Here is a 21,984-nt window from a genome sequence, read left to right as displayed (position 1 = left end):
GTGGAGAAATACAAAGGCGATGTTGGTGGCTCAAGGCTACAAGCAGAGATATGACATTGATTTTGATGAGGTATTCACTCCAGTTACAAGAGTTGATCCAATACGACTTCTTACAACAATTGCAGCTCGTAACCAGTGAAAGATTTATCAGATGGATGTGAAGTCGGCATTTCTAAACGGATATCTCGAAGAAGAATTCTATATTGAGCAGCCTCCCGTATATGTTCAGAAAGCTGGGAAAACAAAGTCTACAGACTGAAGAAAGCCTTATATGGTTTGAAGCAAGCTCCGCGAGCATGGAACACAAGGGTTGATGAATATTTTAAGAAAAATGGTTTCATGAAGAGTCCATACGAGCATGCCCTCTATACGAAGACAAATTTAGGGGGAGATATTATGATCGTGTGCTTATATGTGGATTACATGATTTTTACTGGAAATAACCCTGGTATGTTCGATGATTTTAAGAAAGTTATCACTGATGAATTTGAGATGGCAGATATTGGTCAAATGTCAAACTTTCTTGGAGTCGAGGTGAAGCAAAGCAGAGACTGGATTTTTATGTCATAGAAAAAACATGCGGAGCAGATTTTGAAGAAATTCAGAATGGTGGAATGCAAGGCGGTGAACACACCAGCAAAAGCAAACATAAAGCTTCGAGTTGATTTAACGAGAGAGTCGATAATTCGACATTGTTCAAAAGTTTGGGTGGAAGTCTGAGGTACCTAACTTTCACTCGTCCCGATATTATGTATGCAATTGGATTGGTTAGTAGGTACATGGAAAAACCGAATCAAGATCATTTAATGGTAGCTAAAAGAATTTTGAGGTACATAAAAGGTACGCTTAATCATGGCTTATTTTACACATACTCTCAAAATTCAAAATTAGTAGACTACTCAGACAGCGATTATGGTGGTGACTTGGATGATGGGAAAAGCACTTCGGGTTATGCTTTTCACATCGGTTATGCAATTTTTTCATGGTCATCGAAGAAGTAACAAATAGTCTCTCTCTCAACATGTGAGGCGGAATACATCGCAGCAGCATCGTACGTCTATCAAGTTATGTGGTTGAGCTATATTTTGGGTGAGTTAAATCTTTCCAAAGAAGATCCGGTTACTATTTAGGTGGATAATAAATCCGCTATTTCTCTAGCGAAAAATTCGGTATTACACAGTCGAAGCAAGTATATCAACATTAAATATCATTTCATTCGAGAACAAGTGAACGAGAAAATTGTGGAGTTGGTACACTACAAGACAGAAGATAATTTAGCTGATATATTTACGAAGCCATTAAAGTCGGACATGTTTGAAAAATGAAGAACAAGCTCGGAATGCTAAGACGAGTTTGAGGGGGAATGTTAGAACATTTAAACCCTTTATAAGGATAATAATTACGGTTGGTTTTCTAGTGAAGGCTGAAACAAGTTTATCTTATTTTTCTATATAAAATTAATAAATATGATCATTTTTCAAAAATTAGCCAATTTTAACCTTCGTCATACTCAACTGTAAGTGGACTATCCAATATATACCATACAAATTGTCATTTGGATTATTCCATGAATTATCTTATAAAAATTGGGATACATAACTATCGGTGTAGTATCTAATCGGCTAAAAATGATCACTTTTCAGAATTATTATTTTGGTTAATTTTTTTTAAAAATTGATTATTGTTATCATTTTTTCTTTCGAATTTATGTGTTCTGATTTATCTTCTTTTAAGATATCTAAATATGTCAGGATATAGTAGTATGCATAACCATATTTTTGTGATTATAAATTCTTTTTTTAAGGGAATGTGATTATAAAATGTGTTTATATATATATATTAACATTAAGAGTAAAATATATTTTGCACCACCTAGCAATTTACATTTTTTCCGAATTTGTTCTATATTATTTATCATGGCACTTTGTGCCTAAAATATTAATTCTCAATTCATTTTGCTATCTCTAAACCGTTTATTGACCAAATTAACTGTTACCGGAAACTTGATCATGGGCAAAATTGAAAAAAATATCATTCAAGTTTAGATTACAAGAGAATACAAATCTCATAATTTCAATTTTCAAAAATCATAACCACTTATAAAGATGTTATTGAACTCCAACTCTCTAGTTCTAGGTTCTAGTAACCAAATCGAATCCTATAACGAGCACTATCCATTTCTAACATCGAATTTGGTGTTGGGTAATTTTTGAAATTTGAATGATTTGGGGTTTTGATCATTATGGTTAGGGTTAATAGATATTCTTGAAATAAATCCACTGTGTTATGGTATTAGTGACACACATCGAGTATGTGAATTACCGTCGTGAAACTCTTATTGAATCCCAACATATTCTAACCTCAAAATTATTGAAAGATGTAAGGAACTAAAACTCGATTTTAGGGTTTTTATTTACAATTGGGAGTTTAATTTCTAGACATTTTTCATAAATTTCGATATTATAGATAGTTTTTTCTTATTATTTGCAATCGATTCATGTATTTATTTATAAATTTTGTTTTTGATTTAGTAGAAAACGAAGTTAGGCTTCTGTGTCGTTTGTTCTCGGTAAATTTTAGACTTAAATCTTTATTATATAATAATTTCGGAACCTGAAAATAGAAGTGCTTTTTCACACGAGTATATGAGTATATGGAGTAGATTTTACCATTGCATAAACTAATGTTAACTATCAATTTGGACGGAATATGGTCAAAAGAGTTCCTATCGAAGCAACAACTAATATTTTAGGTTCAAGGTGCCAAAATTTAGATAATATATAACCAATGTGAAAAATGCATATTGCTATGGGTGAAAAATAATATTTACTATATTAACTTTTAATTTTTGTCATGTACTCTATGTTTAAAAATCCCAAATCTATATTTGTGATGTCTAATGTTATTGAGTAAATTACATAATATTAATCATACTTCACATCGATTTTTTTTAAAATTATTAGAATCATAATTTTTAAAAATATTGGTTAAACTTTTAACAATATTTTCAATATTTTCGTTTAACCACGATAAAAATCAATTTTACATGACTGAGCATTACAAAAGATGTTATCAAATATTACTTGTATTGGACCTGATGATATTTAAATCGTTAATTATATATATATATATATATATATATATTTATTGCACCTCGAAGTTGAATCTTAGTACAATACTGTGAATGATCAAAATTTTTATCAATATTGAAATATTAAAATCACAATTATCTATATAAATGTACCTTAAATACCTTAAGCTGAACTAGGTTAGGTATATTAGTTAAGACTTGCATGGTTCCCTTCACCTGGCTCGTTTGTAAGTAACTTGTAAAGCAGACAACATTCTTTTGTGGCAGCAATGGTAGGAAGTCCACACGATCAGTGAAACTACCTTCACTACCCTCTGACTTTGACTGATGATGTGTAATCTGTTAATAGATCAACTTGTAACTGCTTGTTTCTGCACAATCACTTCTCATTGTGTTTCTTCCACCTCTGTATCATCTGTTTTACCCGAGAAAGGAGCACTTGTGAAAACTTTTCTTAAGCATTCATAATTTTTCTTAATTTTTTCAACTGAAGGTAGGTAGTAATTTATAGCCAAATTACCACCCCGATACAATGTTTACATTAATTATCTTAATACCAATCTTACCGACTCTTGCATTTTCTAGGTGAATACATGAATCTCATCTTCTCTTAATCTTTCTAGAAAATCCTGGAATACACTTTATTCTTCTTTTTTTGATGAGCAAATTAATTTACTCTAACATCATCTCATTCTCATTGCAATTCTTCCATTGTTACTCTACCAAACTACAAGCTTACACCATCAGAACCCTTCTCTTATAAAGAAACTGTTAAATACCCTGAGTGGAGGAAAGCAATTAACGATGAGTTTTCGACTCTGGCAGCAAATGATACATGGTCACTCGTAAAACTTCCTCCAGACAAGAAACTTGTTTCTTCTAAATGGGTGTTTATTGTTTAAAGTCAAGAAGAACTCAGATGGTACTATAGAAGATTATAAAGCACGGTGAGTTGTCCGTGGTTATACTCAAAAGGAGGGTGTGGATTACACGGAAACTTTCTCTCCTGTAGTAAAAATGACAACCATCCGCTGTCTTGTAGCTACTGCTATTCAGAAAGGTTGGCAGATGTTTCACTTAGAGGTCAACAACGCATTTTTATACGGAGATTTATTTGAGGATGTTTATATGATCCCCTCCTCCTGGTTTGATTCTTTCTGATCCTACTTTAGTTTGTAAGCTCGATAAGTCACTGTATGGGCTTAAACAAGCCACACGATAGTGCCATACTAAGCTAAAGTCTACTATGATTACAAAAGAATACATTGCTTTGGAAAATGACTCATCTTTATTTTATAAGAAGCATGGTGACCTGGTACTTTATTTGGATTTTTACTTTGATGATATCCTGGTAGTTGGAAATGATACCGCACTACAAGAAAAAAGTCCATAGACATCGCTTTTTGGCCGATGTTTATGCTGTTTCCCAACCAATGTTGATGTCGGTGATGTCTATTCTAGACATCGGTGAATACCGGTTGTCTATACTCGATTAGACATCGATTTTAGTTAAAAAACAGATGTCTATTTGTTGATTATTTATATAAAATGCTATAAATAAATCATTTAATAACTAAATTACACCTAATTAAACATGTTAAATATATCATGAGCTATGTTTTTTGTCACAAAAACATCGATTTTAGTGATAAACACTGATGTCTATGGGATAATTTTTTATAAAAAATGCTATAACAAAATTATTTAATAACTAAATTACACCTATTAAAACATATTAAACCTATATTGAGCTATGTTTTTTGTCACAAAAACATCGATAATTTTGACAGAGGTGATGTAAAATGATATATTAAACATCTGTTTCTTTAATGAAAGGTGATGTCTAATTTAGCGTATAGACATCAGTATTTTCTAGAATGAAGTGATGTCTATGTATCATTTAGACTTGAACATGTTAGTCTTTAACATCAGTTGTTTGTCTGAAAGTGATGTACATTGTGTTTTTTGACATCAGTTTTGTTTGGTTAAAAGTGATGTTTATAATGTTACTTGACATCAGTTTTATCTTAAACAAAGTGATTTTTATGTTTCATTTAGACTTGAACCTGAATTTCTTTGACATCAGTTTTTTACCTTAAAGTGATGTACATTATCTTTTTTGACATCAGCTTTTCTTAATTGAAAGTGATGTATAAGAAGTTTATAGACCAAATTGTGTAGAGTTTTACATCACTAATTGTGTAATTGTTGTCTGAGAACGTCAACAAAAATAGTAAAACATATGATCTGAAATCTAAACTATTACATTCTCCAGAAAAGACATTCAGTCTAATGAAAATTGTAAGATAGTATTTTCACTATCCTGTTTTGAACACTCTTCAAAATATGAGACGCAAATCCTCTCTACAGAAGACAGCAAAGGCCCATATAAGTTCCAATTATTTAGATATCTCAACAACTGCAAAGGATAAGATGAGCAAGCCGCTTTATCCCAAGCAAGCAAGTACGATCCCCCACTTACTCGACATATGCCATGTGCACGATCAAATCAACCACACGGGTGCTGCATTAACCACCCAAAAAGACATATGTAAAAGAATTTAACAGCTCATAAGAGAAACAACTGAACCACAAATCACAATTAGATGAGAACGACTGTTTACCTATATCCCCATTCATTGTCATACCACGAAACAAGCTTGACAAAGTTATTATTTAGAGCAATTCCTGCTTTGGCATCAAAGATGCTTGACCTGAAAAATTTAAATTCGACCAGAAATAACAATTATTATATAACAATTATTCCCAAAATTCCCTTGAGCTTTCCCTCAGACTCTTCCCTGATACAGCATAACAATTATTATATAAGAAAGAGATTGATGTGGAGATGTTGATTATTAGATGGGTGCATGACAAATGCACATATAATTAGTACATATATACCACTTACGAAATGTGTGGTGGAACACAAGTATAACTTTCCTGGATAAAGAATAAAAGAAAATTTCAAGAGAATTTATTAATCTAATAATTGTGCTCTAGCCTCTCGGTGCTTCTGCGCTTGCACGTAATGGAGTTCATAAGCAAAAAGCTTCTGGCCATTGGCTTTATTATTATATAAAATTTAAAGTTCGGTGCACACTGGTGATTTCCTAGAAGTTACCGCCTTTGTAATCAGATATACATATGCTACTATATAAATACAGTATATATGAGCGGAGCATAGATGTTTACCTTTATAATTTGGATTAACTAAAGCTTCATATATCAGGCTTACTAGGTCGTCCACATGGATCCATGAAAACCTACACCATAATAACAACAATGAAAGGTTAGGGCCTAGGGGAATTGTGGGCTAAACATGCACCTTGAAAAAGCTCAATTCTACAGTACATATACGTGCTTGCTAGAGTTGACAAAATAATGAAATAAACTTCAAATGAAATGTTTATGTTTTACATTGACCTCAATGTAATATAAGTTATGCAGATGTTACAAAGGAAAACCACGGTTAAACGTACCACTGCTTTCCAGACCCCAAAGGTCCACCGGCAAACACCATGAAAATGGGGATCATTTTAGCTGCAAAGATCCATGAGATATTTATAGCAAAACAAAGTAATGAAATGAGAACAATTGAATACAATACTTAGTTCTTTTCTGATGATAAACAACTATAAAACACCATTCTTGGATATGATGAGCAGATTGTGAAGAATAAAGATGACCATGTAAAAGAAACTTAAGAAGATTAGAAGAACATTACATAAGTTTGCCCCAATATTGCTAGAATAAAGATGAACACGTAAAAGAAATTTTAAAGAAGAACATTGACAGCTAATTGATGTGCAAAAGTCAATACAAAATCGTGTGATAGGTACATGCCCAGCTTGGTGGACAACTTATTTAAATATACCATATTGTACTACACCCAACATAACTTCACCTCAGTCCATGCTTAAAAAGTTGCAGAGTAGCAAGGTAGAATATTGTTAAAGAGACTTAAAACACGAAACACTGTTTTTATCATGCAGAGATATCAAGCACCTGTATTTAGTGTGTATTTATTAAAGCAGAGTAAACACTCAAAATACAAAGTATAGTATATTATAAATCTCATGACCATCTCATTTACTCATATATTTAATTACCTATACTTCCAGGAGTCCTAAAAAGCAGGGTTTGTCAAATAGATGAGCCAACAGCAAATGTTTTGGATCACCCTGCAAAGAGCAAGGAAAAAGGCAATGTTGAAGCATATGTTAAGGTGTATTTGACAAACTTGATGTCTAGGAAATTACTCTATTAAATTTAAAGGAGGAAGAACAAACGTAGAAAAATACAGAAATAGCTTGAAATTTTACTAGTGTGCTACTTGGCTTGATTCATATTAGTGCATGAAAAGATTCACTAATACATTTAGCACATTCATCGAAACTTCTACAATTTAACAGAAGCTAATGCACCTAAAAAGATTTATCAGGAAACAGGACTGGACTATAGAACAAGGTTTGTCCAAACTTCGACAAGTCAATTAGAGGTATGTATGAACAGAATTAGAGTTTACATACAGCTACGCTGTACAGGTTGTAAAGAACATCATTCATGTCGCCTGTTTCTTCGTTCAGTGATCAAAAATGTTGTTCAATACTGTACTTCAATATCACGGTTGTAGAAATATTGAGCCATCCATGTTACCATTTATAAAACTCGAGTATTTTTACAAAATAAATACCGATCCAAGAGTCCTGCCATTATCTATAAGGAAATCAACAAAATAAGACTGAAGCTTAACAATTGTACTATACTTCTACGGAAAACGGGTGATTTTACGACATCTTCTCTTTAAGAGTGTCCGAGTGTCATTGTGAGTGCTGCTCCACATTTGTGCTGAAGCACTCAAGTAATGTCGTGTATCATTAAAGATAAACGCTCGACGTAAGATTACACTCATACAGTATTATGTAACTCATCTTTAGAAGTGCATGCAATTAAAAATAGTAATGGAAAGAACAAGAAGATAAAGCCATGTGACAACTTACAATAACTCTATAGTAACACTGTCATGAGTCTTTCGTACCCGGGCAGAGCGCGCATATAAACAACTTAATTTCGATAACTTGTCTATAAAATAAAGGAGATAAATCTATAACAAGCACCAAATCAAAAGATTTAAAACCAAATCATATCTGTAATAAAATAATAGATCAGCATTTATAAAGAGCAAAATTAGATAAACAACACTAAATCAAATCACAAATCAAAACTAAAGCAAAAAAATGAGGATTAAAGTTAAAAAAGATCATGTAATTAGTAGAGATGTAAGGATCGTTAACTTTACATAATTTACAAAAAAAACAAAAACAAACAAAAATACAAATGAACAACTAAAAATACCCAAATTACCTAAAGCTTTAAATCTTTTTCTCAGATTAGGTCCTGTATACAACAAGAAGAAAAGTATTAGCAACAAGTTTACAAAATTAGGGTTTTGAATTCAAAAACCCTCAACTTTTAAAACTGGTCTTCATGCAGAGAAGACCAGTTCGATTCAAGTAGATACAATACTTACCGAAGTAGAGAGGTTAACTGAAAGAGGCTTAACGGAGAGATTGAGAGCGGAGAGAGGTTCAGAGAGAGAGAGGAGTTCCAGAGACAGGTTCGAGAGAGAGAGGTTCGAGAGATTGTGATGGTGAGATGATGGCCGGAGTTCAGAGAGATTATGAGGGGAGAGAGGCTCGATCGAGAGAGAGAGAGGAGAGAGAGAGAGGGGGGGGGTTCGATAGAGAGAGAACAGATTTCTGTTTTTTAGTTTTTAGTTTTGATTTTTTAGTTTTTAGTTTTTGTTTTGATTTTGTGTTGAAGATTGATTTGGGGGGAACCAAAATTTGGTTAAGGGGGGAGAATTTTGGGATTTTGGGGGGGATTTAGAATTAAAACTGAATGAAAATTTGACTAAGGAGGGAAAGAAAAGGTGGACGCGAAATTATTTTTTTCGGTGAATTTTAGACATCGGTTTAATTATAACCGATGTCTACAAAGAACAAAGACATCACAAAAACACGGGGTGATGTCAATACTTCTTTTAACATCAGTGGCAAAGTTAACCGATGTCTAATGTGTGATGTCTATTGACATTATTCTTGTAGTGCCGAGAAATTACATCGATTAAGGCATATTTAGACTCTGTGTTTAAAATTAAAGATCTGGCAAGTTACATTATTTTTTGGGATTAGAGTTTGCTGAGGTTCCAAATGGAATGGTGGTGTCTCAACACAAATTTACAATGGATCTTCTTTCTGAGTTTCAGTTTACAGATTCAGACTCTGTCATTACTCCTCTGGATATTACAGTTAAACTTTTGCCTGATCAGGGGACTTTACTTAATAACTCTTTTGATTATCGAAGACTGGTTGGTAAACTGAACTTCCTCACAATTACTCGTCCAGATATATCCTTTTGTGTACAGCATCTTAGCCAATTTATGTCTGCACCTCGTCAACCACATTGGTATGCAGCTATACATGTCTTGAGGTATCTTTGCCATAGTCCTAGTCAAGGTCTTCTTTTCACCAAGGACTCTTCCTTTCAATTAGAGGCATTCTGTGATGCAGGCAGACTGGGCGGCATGTCCCAACTCTCGGAAGTCTTTAAGTGGTTTTGTTGTTTTGCTTGGTGGCAGCCTTGTTTCCTGGAAATCAAAGAAACAACACACAGTTTCTTTATCATCAGCTGAGGCAGATATGTCGCTCCCTTCGTCGTCTCACATCTGAATTGGCCTGGTTATCTCGACTCTTGACTGAACTCGATGTTCCTGATATCATTCCTATCCCAGTCAAGTGTGATAATTAGGCGGCCATTTACAGTGCTCGCAATCCTGTTTACACGAAAGAACCAAGGATATTGAGCTTGATTGCCATTTCATTCACACCAAACTTTCATCTGGTCTCATTTCTTTGTCATTTACTCCTCCTAAATCCAACTTGAGGGGGGTGTTGGATTGATGATATCACAAGCATGACAGCTGACATCACTTAATCATTAGAGGATAATTGAGTACATAATTAGACACTGATTAGTTAGTAACACCAGATAGTTAATCTTCTTGTAACTGATTAATACACTAACACACACAGTAGTAGATCAGAGGCTTCTTGTATATAAACATAGAGAGATTGTTATTACTTCTTGCTTAAGCATTATAACAGATAGATACAAATCAATATACACATTGTACATTACTTCATCTTCTTCATACAAGTTCATATAAATTTCACAGAGGGTATAAAGTAGGGTTTAATAGGATAATGATATTAGTGATTTAAGGAAGTACATATTGTTGGAGTATAAATTTATGCTCTCATTTCTTAATTTTTAAAGTTAAGAGCACGTATAGGACTTGATCTGCCCCTAATAATTGGAATTGCTCTAGGCGGCCAACATTCAGCAGTGGTAGGTTATATAATATATAAACATATTATTTAGCAGGTAAAACTGATTCAAACACATGCAAAGGTTTTACCAGCTGCAGGAGAATTAGCTTACACGGGGGTTGAATTGTCTCAAACATTTGCTGAATACATTGCAATGTGAATATCTGCTCAGAAGCTGACTAGTTCGCTATTTTATTAATAACATTGAAAAAACATACTTGAGCTGACCAGTTACAACCTAACAAATTTAAAAACTAGTTAAAGATGATCTGACAACTCCAATCAAATTATGTTTCTTGATTAACAGATACCAAGTACATAGTTTTACCACTTCAATTCTGGACCCAATTGGCATTTTTACTACTTCTCTGTATCTTGACTATGTCAGTGCCATATGTAAGCAATTTTTTGTATATCTTTTATCTCTCTGTCACACTATCCCTCGTAAAAGTTTTCTATATAAGCCTTGGACAATATCCATATCTTCAATTACAACTCAACTCTCGGAACTCATCATTTGGTCTCTTAGCATAATATTTATCCCAACTCTTTTAAACAAATTATAATTTTAACCAAAAGTTTCAAATATGGATTCTTCAAGGGGCTCCAAACTTGTTTTCATATGCTTAATTGCAAGTACTATAACTTGCTTTGTTGCTCTGGCCACCGATAGTAATCCTCTTCAGGATTTCTGTGTTGCTGATGCAAATAGCCCAGGTATATATTTTACATGCATGCATAACATAACAACATCATTTTCTTTAGCATCTAATTTTCCTGTCTAAATTTTACTTGTAGACTACAAATTACTTACAAATTTGCTTATTATTCTTTCAGTTTTGGTGAACGGACTAGTTTGCAAGGACCCCAAGGTTGTAACTGAAAACGACTTCTTTACTAGCGGATTGAACATAGCCGGAGACACATGGTCCAATCTAGTTGGATCAAATGTAACCACAGTTAATGTTGCTAGAATTCCTGGACTCAACACTCTTGGCATTTCTCTTGTTCGTATCGACTTTGCACCATGGGGAATCAATGCTCCACATACTCATCCTCGTGCTACTGAAATTTTGACAGTTATCAAAGGTACATTGAGGGTTGGATTTGTCACTTCGAACCCAGAAAATCGTCATATCACCAAAGTCCTTAACGAAGGTGATGTGTATGTGTTTCCTCAAGGCCTTATACACTACCAGCAAAATATTGGATATGGTAATGCAGTAGCATTTGCTGGTCTTAACAGCCAAAACCCAGGGGTTATCACCATTGCTAATACTGTATTCGGAGCCAATCCTGATATATCAGCTGACATTCTTGCCAAGGCTTTCCAACTAAACAAAATCACAGTCCAGCAGCTGCAGGCGAGATTTTAAGCAGAGGAACGTATTGGATTTATAAATAATATTTCTTGTGGATGTTAAGCTATTGTTCAGTTAGTTTTTTATTTACTTTCAATTGATATTGTTGCTTTTAATCATTATTTGGTATCAACCTTAAATAAAAATCTCAGTGGTGACTGAGGTTATGGTTTAACTCCCAACTCTGCTGGAAATTCGTTCATTTCGTGTACTTTCGTGTCGTTTACTTTCGTTTTTCGTGTCATGAATGCCTAATCCAAACCCGAACCGTTAAGGATTCATTTCGTTTCGCGTTCGTATATCTTCATTTCGTGTACGTTTCGTGTCTTATTTCGTATAATTTAAAATTAATAATAAAAATAAAGATAAATAAAATATATATTTAAATGTTAAATTTTTACTGGTCGAGTTTTAAGTCAACAAGTCATAAAGACTCAAGTGCAGTCAAGTTTTATGAAATTTAAATTTGAATCTATTTTATATCTACTTTGTGTAAATATTACATGTAAAATATTATTGTAAGATATATGTATTCATAAAATTTTGATAAATTTATTTAAATATTTATTTATTTCGTATACTTTCATTTCATGTCGTGTACCCAAGTGTAAACCCAAAACCGACACTTAATTCACTTATGTACTTTCGTGTTCGTGTACTTTCGTGTTCGTGTATAGCTGTTGGAAATATAATGGGCTTTAAAGGTTTTGATAATAATATATATTATCCCAACACAATAACTGTTTATTTTGATGACTAATACAATTACAAATATAAATATATATTGTTGTTTACAAACGCACGGGCTACGACCTTTTCTTTTATTTTCTCACAATTTAGAGCTTCAGCTCTTTTGCTTTATAACTCAAGATACAACTTACATACATCTACAACATGCATGGAGGTAGTATTTATATAGAGTACAAAGCTGCTACCTGCTAACCTAATCCCTTACCTCAACACGCTAGACAGCCACCTTTTATTTAGGCTTCATTTATATTATTCATGACCAGCTTGCTTTGTTCTTTTATGCAGCCTACCTTATTTGTAGGATTCAAACAAGACTGCTGCATGGTTCAGAGATATCTAGCTGCTGCATGTAAATATTAAAGTGCCACGTCCAGGTTTCTCTTATTATTATACGTACACTACTACCTGGATAATAGAAGTAGTTTGACAAATTTAACACAGCACACCATTTTTTCTGGGATTGCATGGCAGTGTATCAGATGGATGTGAAGTCGGTATTTCTAAACGGATATCTCGAAGAAGAAGTCTATATTGAGCAGCCTCCCGTATATGTTCAGAAAGGCTGGGAAAACAAAGTCTACAGACTGAAGAAAGACTTATATGGTTTGAAGCAAGCTCCGCGAGCATGAAACACAAGGGTTGATGAATATTTTAAGAAAATTGGTTTCATGAAGAGTCCATACGAGTATGCCCTCTACACGAAGAAAAATTCAGGGGGGAGATTTATGATCATGTGCTTATACGTGGATGACATGATTTTTACTGGAAATAACCCTGGTATGTTCGATGATTTTAAAAAAGTTATGGTTGATGAATTTGAGATGACAGATGTTAGTCAAATGTCATACTTTCTTGGAGTCGAGGTGAATCAAAGCAAAGATGGGATTTTTATGTCATAGAAAAATATGCGAAGCAGATTTTGAAGAAATTCAGAATGGAGGAATGGAAGGCAGTAAGCACAATATTATTTGTAATACTAGAAACTAAGAGCTTCAGTTTGGTGGTGGAAGCGTCTAGCAGAAGCAAGAATAAAGCTCCAAGTTGATTCGACGAGAGAGTCGTTAAATTCGATATTGTTTAAAAGTTTGGTTGGAAGTCCGAGGTACCTAACTTTCACTCGTCCCGATATTATGTATGCGGTTGGATTAATTAGTAGGTACATGGAAAAATCGAAGGAAGATCATTTCATGGCAACTAACCGAATTTTGAGATACATAAAAGGTACGCTTAATCATGGCTTATTTTACACATACTCTCAAAATTCAAAATTAGTATGCTACTCATACATTGATTACGATGGTGACTAGGATGACGGGAAAAACACTCCGGGTTATGCTTTTTACATCGGTTCTACAATTTTTTCATGGTCATCGAAGAAGTAACAAATAATTGCTCTCTCAACATGTGAGGCGGAATACATCGCAACAGCAACGTGCGTATGTCAAGCTATGTGGTTGAGCTATATTTTGGGCGCGTTAAATATTGCCAAAGAAGATCCGGTTACTATTTATTTCAAGATCCGGTACACTACAAGATATAAGATAATTTAGGTGATATATTTACGAAGCCATTAAAGCCGGACATGTTTGGAAAAATGAAGAACAAGCTCAGAATGCTAAGACGGGTTTGAGGGGAAGTGTTAGAATATTCAAACCCTTCAGAAGAATAATAATTACGGTTGGTTTTCTAGTGAAGGCTGAGTTAAAATACACAACCATGCAATCCCAGAAAAAATGGTGTGCTGTGTTTAATTTGTCAAACTAGTTCTACTATCCAGAGAGTAGTGTACGTATAGTAATAAGAGAAACATGGACGTGGCACTCTAATATTTACATGCAACAGCTAGATATCCGTGAACCATGCAGCAGTCTTGTTTGAATCCTACAAATAAGGTAGGCTGCATAAAACAACAAAGCAAGCTGGTCATGAATGATATAAATGAAGTCTAAATAAAAAGGTGGCTGTCTAGCGTGTTGAGGTAAGGGATTAGGTCAGGTAGCAACTTTGTACTCTATATAAATACTACCTGCATGCATTTTGCAGATGTATGTAAGTTGTATCTTGAATTATAAAGCAAAAGAGCTGAAGCTCGCTTCTAAATTGTGAGAAAATAAGCTGACTAGTTAGCTATATTGTTATTAACATTGAAAAACATACTTGAGTTACTTGGTTTTTTCATTATTGTTTCTTGAGGAAACTCGAAGCAGTGAACCTGATACATTTAAAAACTAGTTAAAGATGATCTATTGGATAGACTTTCAACCAAGTTATGTCACAATAATAAATATAAATAAATAACAGATGCCAATTACATATATAGTTTTACTACTACTCTGTATCTTGAATATGTCAGTGCCATAGGTAAGCAATTTTGTATATATTTTATCCTCTCTGTCACACTTTCCCTCGTAGAAGTATTCTATATAAACCTTGGACAAGATCCGTATCTTTACAACTCAACTCTCAGAACTCATCATTTGGTCTCTTAGCATATTTTTTAACCAAAAGTTTTCAAATATGGATTCTTCAAGGGGCTCCAAACTTGTTTTCATATGTTTAATTGTAAGTAGTATGACTTGCTTTGTTGCTCTGGCCACTGATAATAATCCTCTTCAGGATTTCTGTGTTGCTGATGCAAATAGCCCAGGTTGTGAGAGTTAATTTTGCACCAAAGTTTTGTGAGAGTTAATTTTGCATTAAAGTTTTGTGTTCGAAAGCATTGTTTTAGTATTAAAGACATGATATTTTAATGAAGTTTGGTTGTTAAAAGCGTTGTCTTACACAAAATATAACAAGTAATCAAATGAAATTAACTTTGCAAATCTAAACAAAAGTTCTAAAGTTAATCCATGATCGAAAATCAGAGCAACATAGTTATACAAAAGCTAAAAGCATATTGATATCACTGCCTTCATGAGTCTAAGATTTCTACTACAAATTAAAGAAAATATAGAGTCTACAAGGATTTTCAGCTTCTCTTCACGTCTTCCGCAAGAGCTATGTTGTCCTTGCAATATCATTACAGCATGTGATAGGCAATTTCCCAATCTGGAGAAAATAATCTTCAAAATAAATCGACAACATAATTACATAATTACATAATTACAACATAATTACATACAACATAATTACATAGAAAATCATTTATCCTTGTGACAAACTTTTGGATGTGATTGACCTAAATGTATACTAGATACTGTTAGATATCATAAAGGGATGTACACTAGATTTTTTTAAATAAGAAAGAGTAATTTGAGAGAGATTTAAAATCTATAAGTTTTAAGAAAAATAGAACTTGGCACCTGGTTTTTTCTGTACATGTGGATGGTAGCAACTCTGCTGGTCAGGACTATCAACAGATCACCTGCTGAATTTATCCCTTTCCCCTCTCACCTGCATTATATGACTATCAACACACTTTTTAATAAAAGATATTCAACCTAGTTAACTAGAACAAATTTTATCTTGTGTAAGCTTAGAAACATACCTAGTTTAGCATGTTAAGGACAGTTTCTCAAGTGAAAACATAATATTTGTGCTGAAAATTGAACTTATATTTGCAATTTTGTGTGGACAGAAGGAAGGCAGGCATACAGGAAGAAGTGTTCATGACTACATTGGCTAGATCTGGTCGTTGTTCAAGTGCACTGACAAACTTTCGGGAAATGATATTGAGCATCTTCTTGAACTGGGATATGTATCTTCTGTATAGAGCAAAGCCTGCCATCTGGGCAAGGAAACATAACATTAAATTTGATACTACTTTAGCAATTGTATATAATGATAAGAATTTCTTGATCATAACATTAAATTTTTATATTCAATATCAGATAGCTATACAAAATGGCCTAGCTTAATATTACAAACAAGAAGAATGTACAGAAGGTATGTGTCAGCTGGACAATGTCAACAGTAAGCTCATCACATTGAGCTGGAATAAGAAGTTCAGACAACGAAAAGGAAAGCCCTGACTAAATATAATACATAATCCCCCAGCTCCAAAAACCCCGGATAACGAAAAAGACAATAATATGGCTATTTGAAAAAATGACATAACATGGTAGCTTGAAAGCTCTTCATCTTTTAGCACAAAAAGCTTAGCAGAACCCTCCCATGCACATTATTAATCAGATTTTAGATGGGGAAAAATAAATAATATTAAAGTAAAAAGTAAGGAAGCATACTGTGCCGGCTAGTGCATAAGCCACAACTAATGGAGGCGAAGCAAGATAATTGGCTCTTGTTAGTGGGTGAACACGTCCTTCGAAGTTTCTATTTCCGGAAAGAACAACTGCAGCTACAATGTCTGGAAAGCATACATATACAGAGTATAGGTGTACAGCGATTATTGTCTGGTCCACAAAAATGGAAGAAAAGAAGGTAAATCAAGACAGCTAACAACACACAACTGTTGCCTTCATTCAGGACAATGTATAATACTTTTTCTCCGTTTAAAAGGGTAACTTATATTTAAAATACAGGTTGTATTATCTTCTAATTCATCCATAGTAACATAATCAATCTTAATGTAAAATAAAAATGATACTCCCTTGTAAAAAGATGATAAAATCTTAAATTCCGTATGTTTTCACAAATATAGCCTCTTGACCACAATATAAGATACAATACAAGTGATGATTTCACCATGGGGTGATATGAAAATTGTTTTAATAATCAAAATCTTAAGACCAATATACCGGTGGAACAGAGCAGTGGGAGGCAAAATATTGATGGAAAGCACCCTGACATTTCTTAATTTTAGTGGAGGCATTGAATGAAATATCAGAAAAAAGAAGACAATACCATTGTCTGTAATTGCAGCAACAACTGATTCATGAAGGTCCCCAGAGTTTCCTATGCATGTCGTACAACCATACCCAACAATGTTGAAGCCGTGCTGGTTCAAGTACTCTTGCAGGCCACTAAAATACGGAAAGGTAAACAATTCAAAGCTGGGAATTTATTATCAGTCAGAAATACACTCTTTTACAGAATAGTTGTAATACCTTTGAAGCAAGTACTTGGTAACAACTCCAGACCCTGGTGCAAGACTTGTTTTCACCCATGGCTTAACCTGTTTGCAGATACAATTTATATGAATATTACAAGGCAGACTCCTACCACTCCAAAAACACTGAACAATGTATTGAGGACATAACTATAAACTCTCTGTTTACCCAATACAAGTGAGTACAGATGAACCTTGATCAAGTATTAATCGATAAAATAATAACCTCGCTAAAAAATAATATTTTTCTCCGGAAACCAACATAATGGAAACATTGTATTTTTACGCCCAATAAAGAAATTCATTTCCTTGGTCCCGAACCTATTATTTTAAAGAGGTTACTGTAATTGACAGGTATAACATACCTCCAATCCTAGCTCACAGGCCTTCTTTGCAACAAGACCAGCTCCAAGCATGACACTAGGATTCGATGTGTTTGTACAACTCTTAGTTGTATAACTGTGTCAGTTCTTAGCTGATCACATATTTGCATTTCATGTAGAATGGTGGGAATCCTAAAATCATTACACAGTCCAGATGGATAATACCTTATACAGAGATGTTACGGAAACTATCATATAGCATTCAAGCAAGTCATAACAGACACACCCACAAAACTGCTACTGGGAGAAGAAAAAATCACTTACATCTTAAATCACACAGAACAAACCTACACAAATCATCAAAACACTCAATTTTCTTCTTGAGCTTCAATTTTCCCCTCCACATCCCCTTTCCTTACTTGTATCCACAAAATTAAAGACAAGCACCTTCCATTGAATCCACAAATAAGCCCTAAAGCCTTAGTTTTGAACACGAACTAAAACCCCAAATTGAAGTCGAATTGAAACCCAAAACGGAACCATACACCATTAAAGAAATATACAAATCAATCAAAGGAGGCTCAAATCAAAGCAAATATTTATGTATGTATAGATTTTTCATAACAAGGAGAGTAGAGGGGGAGAAAGAGAGGGAGAGAGGGAAGGGGAGAGACCACAACCTAAATCAAAACTCAATAGGACCACAAAATTCACACCACACATAAAAATCCCCAAAATAACAGAAAGATTTTACAAACACATCTAAAACCCAAAATTCAAAAAAGTGAAAACACGAAAAATCATGAAACCTAACTCAATTCAAGCAGCTGAGATCCTTCGGATCGGAAATGGAAGCACAAACAGCGGACGGCTATGAAGTTTATTCGTCATTCAGAGCGTAATTAGTGTTTGAAATAGAGGTGGATTGAGAGTGTTAGGAGGGAGAGAGAGAGAGAGAGAGAGAGAGAGAGAGAGAGATTTAGATTTGTGCACTTTGGTGTTTTATGTTTACAGAGAAGGAGATGAAATGGGGCATGGGAGGGGGAGGGGGAGGGGAAAGCGGGTATTGAAAAGAAAAGAAGGGGGAAATGAAAAGTTGAAGGAGGGAAACAATTATAACAAGAAAACTAGATAAATAAATATTGTATATTTATAAATTTTTTATAAATAGATTTAAGAAATTATTTTTATAAAATAATATAAAATAAATTTGAATGTTTTTAATATTTTAATATGACAAAAGCTAATATATTTTTATATTCGTTGTCGAGAAGGGTACTTTTACCGGATTTTTCTAATCCTGACATGCAAAATGAATTTCAAATTTTTTAATAATTTTTTCATATGACTAAAACTGATATATCCTAACATTCGTACGGTTGGATCGTCAAAAAAATCATTTTAAAAATTAATCTTGTAAATCGGGAACGAGTCTCGTTGTCGGGAGGAGTACTTTTACCAGATTTTTCTAATCCTGGCATGCAAGATGAATTTCAAATTTTTTAATAATTTTTTCATATGACTAAAATTGATATATTTTTAACATCCGTACGGTTGTATCGTCGAAAAATCTTTTTAAAAATTAATCGTGTAAATCGGGAACGAGTCTCGTTGTCGGGAGGGCTACTTTTACCAGATTTTTCTAATCCTGACATGCAAAATGAATTTCAAATTTTTTAATAATTTTTTCTTATGACTAAAATTGATATATCTTAACATCCGTACGGTTGGATCGTCAAAAAATCATTTTAAAAAATTAATCCTGTAAATCGGGAACGAGTCTCGTTGTCGGGAGGGGTACTTTTACCAGATTTTTCTAATCCTGACATGCAAAATGAATTTCAAATTTTTTAATAATTTGTTCTTATGACTAAAATCGAGATATCTTAACATCCGTACGGTTGGATCATCGAAAAATCATTTTAAAAAATTAATCCTGTAAATCGGGAACGAGTCTCGTTGTCGGGAGGGGTACTTTTACCAGATTTTTCTAATCCTGACATTCAAAATGAATTTCAAATTTTTTAATAATTTGTTCTTATGACTAAAATCAATATATCTTAACATCCGTACGGTTGGATCGTCGGAAAATCATTTTAAAAAATTAATCCTGTAAATCGGGAACGAGTCTCGTTGTCGGGAGGGGTACTTTTACCAGATTTTTCTAATCCTGACATGCAAAATGAATTTCAAATTTTTTAATAATTTTTTCTTATGACTAAAATCGATATATCTTAACATCCGTACGGTTGGATCGTCGAAAAATCATTTTAAAAAATTAATCCTGTAAATCGGGAACGAGTCTCGTTGTCGGGAGGGGTACTTTTACCAGATTTTTCTAATCCTGACATGCAAAATGAATTTCAATTTTTTTTAATAATTTGTTCTTATGACTAAAATCGATATATCTTAACATCCGTACGGTTGGATCGTCGAAAAATCATTTTAAAAAATTAATCCTGTAAATCGGGAACGAGTCTCGTTGTCGGGAGGGGTACTTTTACCAGATTTTTCTAAACCTAACATGCAAAATGAATTTCAAATTTTTTAATAGTTTTTTCTTATGACTAAAATCAATATATCTTAACATCCGTACGGTTGGATCATCGAAAAATTATTTTAAAAAATTAATCTTATAAATCGATATATCGTGAAGGAACCTTGTTTGAGAAAGTACGCCTTCTACTAGATTTTTGTTATAATTTCATGCAAGATATATTTAAAAAATTTATATTATTTTTTTACATGAATAAAATCAATATATATCAATATCCGTACAACAATTTAATATGTATGAAACTGTTTTTTGTTATATGTTATTATGAGTAATATTCGTAAGTTAACGCCATTAACGTCTGTATGAAGTCTACAAAACCAACAAATAGATATTACGAGTTATATTTTTAACTTAATCTACATGTTATGTCCTCATCAATGTGATAATCTAGTTGACGCTATTAATATTCGTGTAACGTCTAATCCAAATAGGTAAAAGAATTCAAAAATCTATGAAAAAGATGATTTCAAATCTTAATAAACACAAATTAATTTAGTGTAAGTTATCGGTTACTCGTATAAATTAATAAACGGTGGCATATAATTATTCCGAATTTTTTTTAAAAACTAGTAAAAGTATAGACAACGGTTTTTTCTAAAATCATGTTGTGGTAAGTTACTTTACATAAGTGTATTTTAGGAAATACCGTTGTTGGAATTCTACAACGGTTTTTTCTTTAAGATTGTTGAAGTATTATAAATTTTACAACAGATTATAAATCTCGATAACGGTTGTCTGAATGTTACAAGTGTTTTATTTTAAAAATACTTGTATAAGGTAGATTAATACAACGTGCTTTTTCGAAAAACACTTGTTTGAATTGAACAATTAACAATGTAAATTTGAAGTGTAATTATTAGGTATATTTGTAGGTTAGCACACATATGATACGCCGAATAATATTATAACGAGTTATATCTGAAAAGTAGCACTATTAACATTCATATATAATGTCAACTAAATCCGGATATCGTTACTATGACTTATATCTGTAAGTTAGTATATAGATTATGTGCTGCTTTATGTTGTTATGAGTAATATTCGTAAGTTAAAGCCATTAACGTCTGTATGAAGTCTACAAAACCAACAAATAGATATTACGAGTTATATTTTTAACTTAATCTACATGTTATGTCCTCATCAATGTGATAATCTAGTTGACGCTATTAATATTCGTTTAACGTCTAATCCGAATAGGTAAAAGAATTCAAAAAATCTATGAAAAAGATGATTTCGAATCTTAATAAACACAAATTAATTTGGTGTAAGTTATCGGTTACTCGTATAAATTAATAAATGGTGGCATATAATTATTCCAAATTTTTTTTAAAAACTAGTAAAAGTATAGACAACGGTTTTTTCTAAAATCATGTTGTGGTAAGTTACTTTACATAAGTGTTTTTTCGGAAATATCGTTGTTGGAATTCTACAACGGTTTTTTCTTTAAGATTGTTGTAGTATTATAAATTTTACAACAGATTATAAATCTCGATAACGGTT

General features: G+C 33.1%; 2 protein-coding genes and 1 long non-coding RNA gene across 6 annotated transcripts; 1 reads left to right on the top strand and 2 right to left on the bottom strand.

The window, feature by feature from the left end:
• Positions 1-5,299: 5,299 nt before the first annotated feature.
• Positions 5,300-8,841, bottom strand: LOC141668489 (uncharacterized). The gene is made up of 7 exons (XR_012553073.1): positions 8,625-8,841; positions 8,459-8,491; positions 7,204-7,275; positions 6,574-6,634; positions 6,287-6,357; positions 5,716-5,805; positions 5,300-5,615 (listed from the first exon to the last, which is right to left on the bottom strand). It is a non-coding gene; the product is annotated as an uncharacterized LOC141668489 (long non-coding RNA).
• Positions 8,842-11,046: 2,205 nt separating this feature from the next.
• LOC141667751 (putative germin-like protein 2-1) lies at positions 11,047-12,030 on the top strand. The gene is made up of 2 exons (XM_074474360.1): positions 11,047-11,202; positions 11,323-12,030. The coding sequence occupies exons 1-2, from the start codon at positions 11,073-11,075 to the stop codon at positions 11,859-11,861; spliced, it is 669 nt and encodes a 222-aa protein (XP_074330461.1). The 5' UTR covers positions 11,047-11,072; the 3' UTR covers positions 11,862-12,030.
• Positions 12,031-15,467: 3,437 nt separating this feature from the next.
• Positions 15,468-18,811, bottom strand: LOC141668161 (aconitate hydratase, cytoplasmic-like). 4 transcript variants are annotated; one of them, XM_074474873.1, is made up of 7 exons: positions 17,970-18,811; positions 17,603-17,670; positions 17,400-17,518; positions 16,781-16,902; positions 16,084-16,323; positions 15,899-16,002; positions 15,468-15,644 (listed from the first exon to the last, which is right to left on the bottom strand). In XM_074474873.1, the coding sequence occupies exons 1-5, from the start codon at positions 18,018-18,020 to the stop codon at positions 16,111-16,113; spliced, it is 573 nt and encodes a 190-aa protein (XP_074330974.1). In that variant the 5' UTR covers positions 18,021-18,811; the 3' UTR covers positions 15,468-15,644; positions 15,899-16,002; positions 16,084-16,110. The 4 variants fall into 4 exon arrangements, with proteins under 4 accessions (XP_074330974.1, XP_074330977.1, XP_074330975.1 ...); XM_074474876.1 differs by having other exon boundaries at positions 15,899-15,989; positions 16,191-16,323; XM_074474874.1 differs by lacking the exon at positions 15,468-15,644 and having other exon boundaries at positions 15,899-15,989.
• Positions 18,812-21,984: the final 3,173 nt, after the last annotated feature.

This window comes from Apium graveolens, chromosome 6, assembly GCF_009905375.1.
Source record: "Apium graveolens cultivar Ventura chromosome 6, ASM990537v1, whole genome shotgun sequence".
In the NCBI taxonomy this organism is placed as follows: domain Eukaryota; kingdom Viridiplantae; phylum Streptophyta; class Magnoliopsida; order Apiales; family Apiaceae; genus Apium; species Apium graveolens.
The sequence above is the reverse complement of the archived record's forward strand: the minus strand, read 5'-3'. Positions and strand labels throughout refer to the sequence as shown.

Coding starts and splice junctions, on each gene's coding strand:
- LOC141667751 (XM_074474360.1), top strand. CDS start 11,073: ATGGATTCTTCAAGGGGCTCCAAACTTGTTTTCATATGCTTAATTGCA. Junction 11,203..11,322: donor TGCTGATGCAAATAGCCCAG/GTATATATTTTA, acceptor TTATTCTTTCAG/TTTTGGTGAACGGACTAGTT.
- LOC141668161 (XM_074474873.1), bottom strand. CDS start 18,020: ATGCTTGGAGCTGGTCTTGTTGCAAAGAAGGCCTGTGAGCTAGGATTG. Junction 17,519..17,602: donor ACCAAGTACTTGCTTCAAAG/GTATTACAACTA, acceptor TCCGTATTTTAG/TGGCCTGCAAGAGTACTTGA. Junction 16,903..17,399: donor TGCTGCAATTACAGACAATG/GTATTGTCTTCT, acceptor TATGCTTTCCAG/ACATTGTAGCTGCAGTTGTT.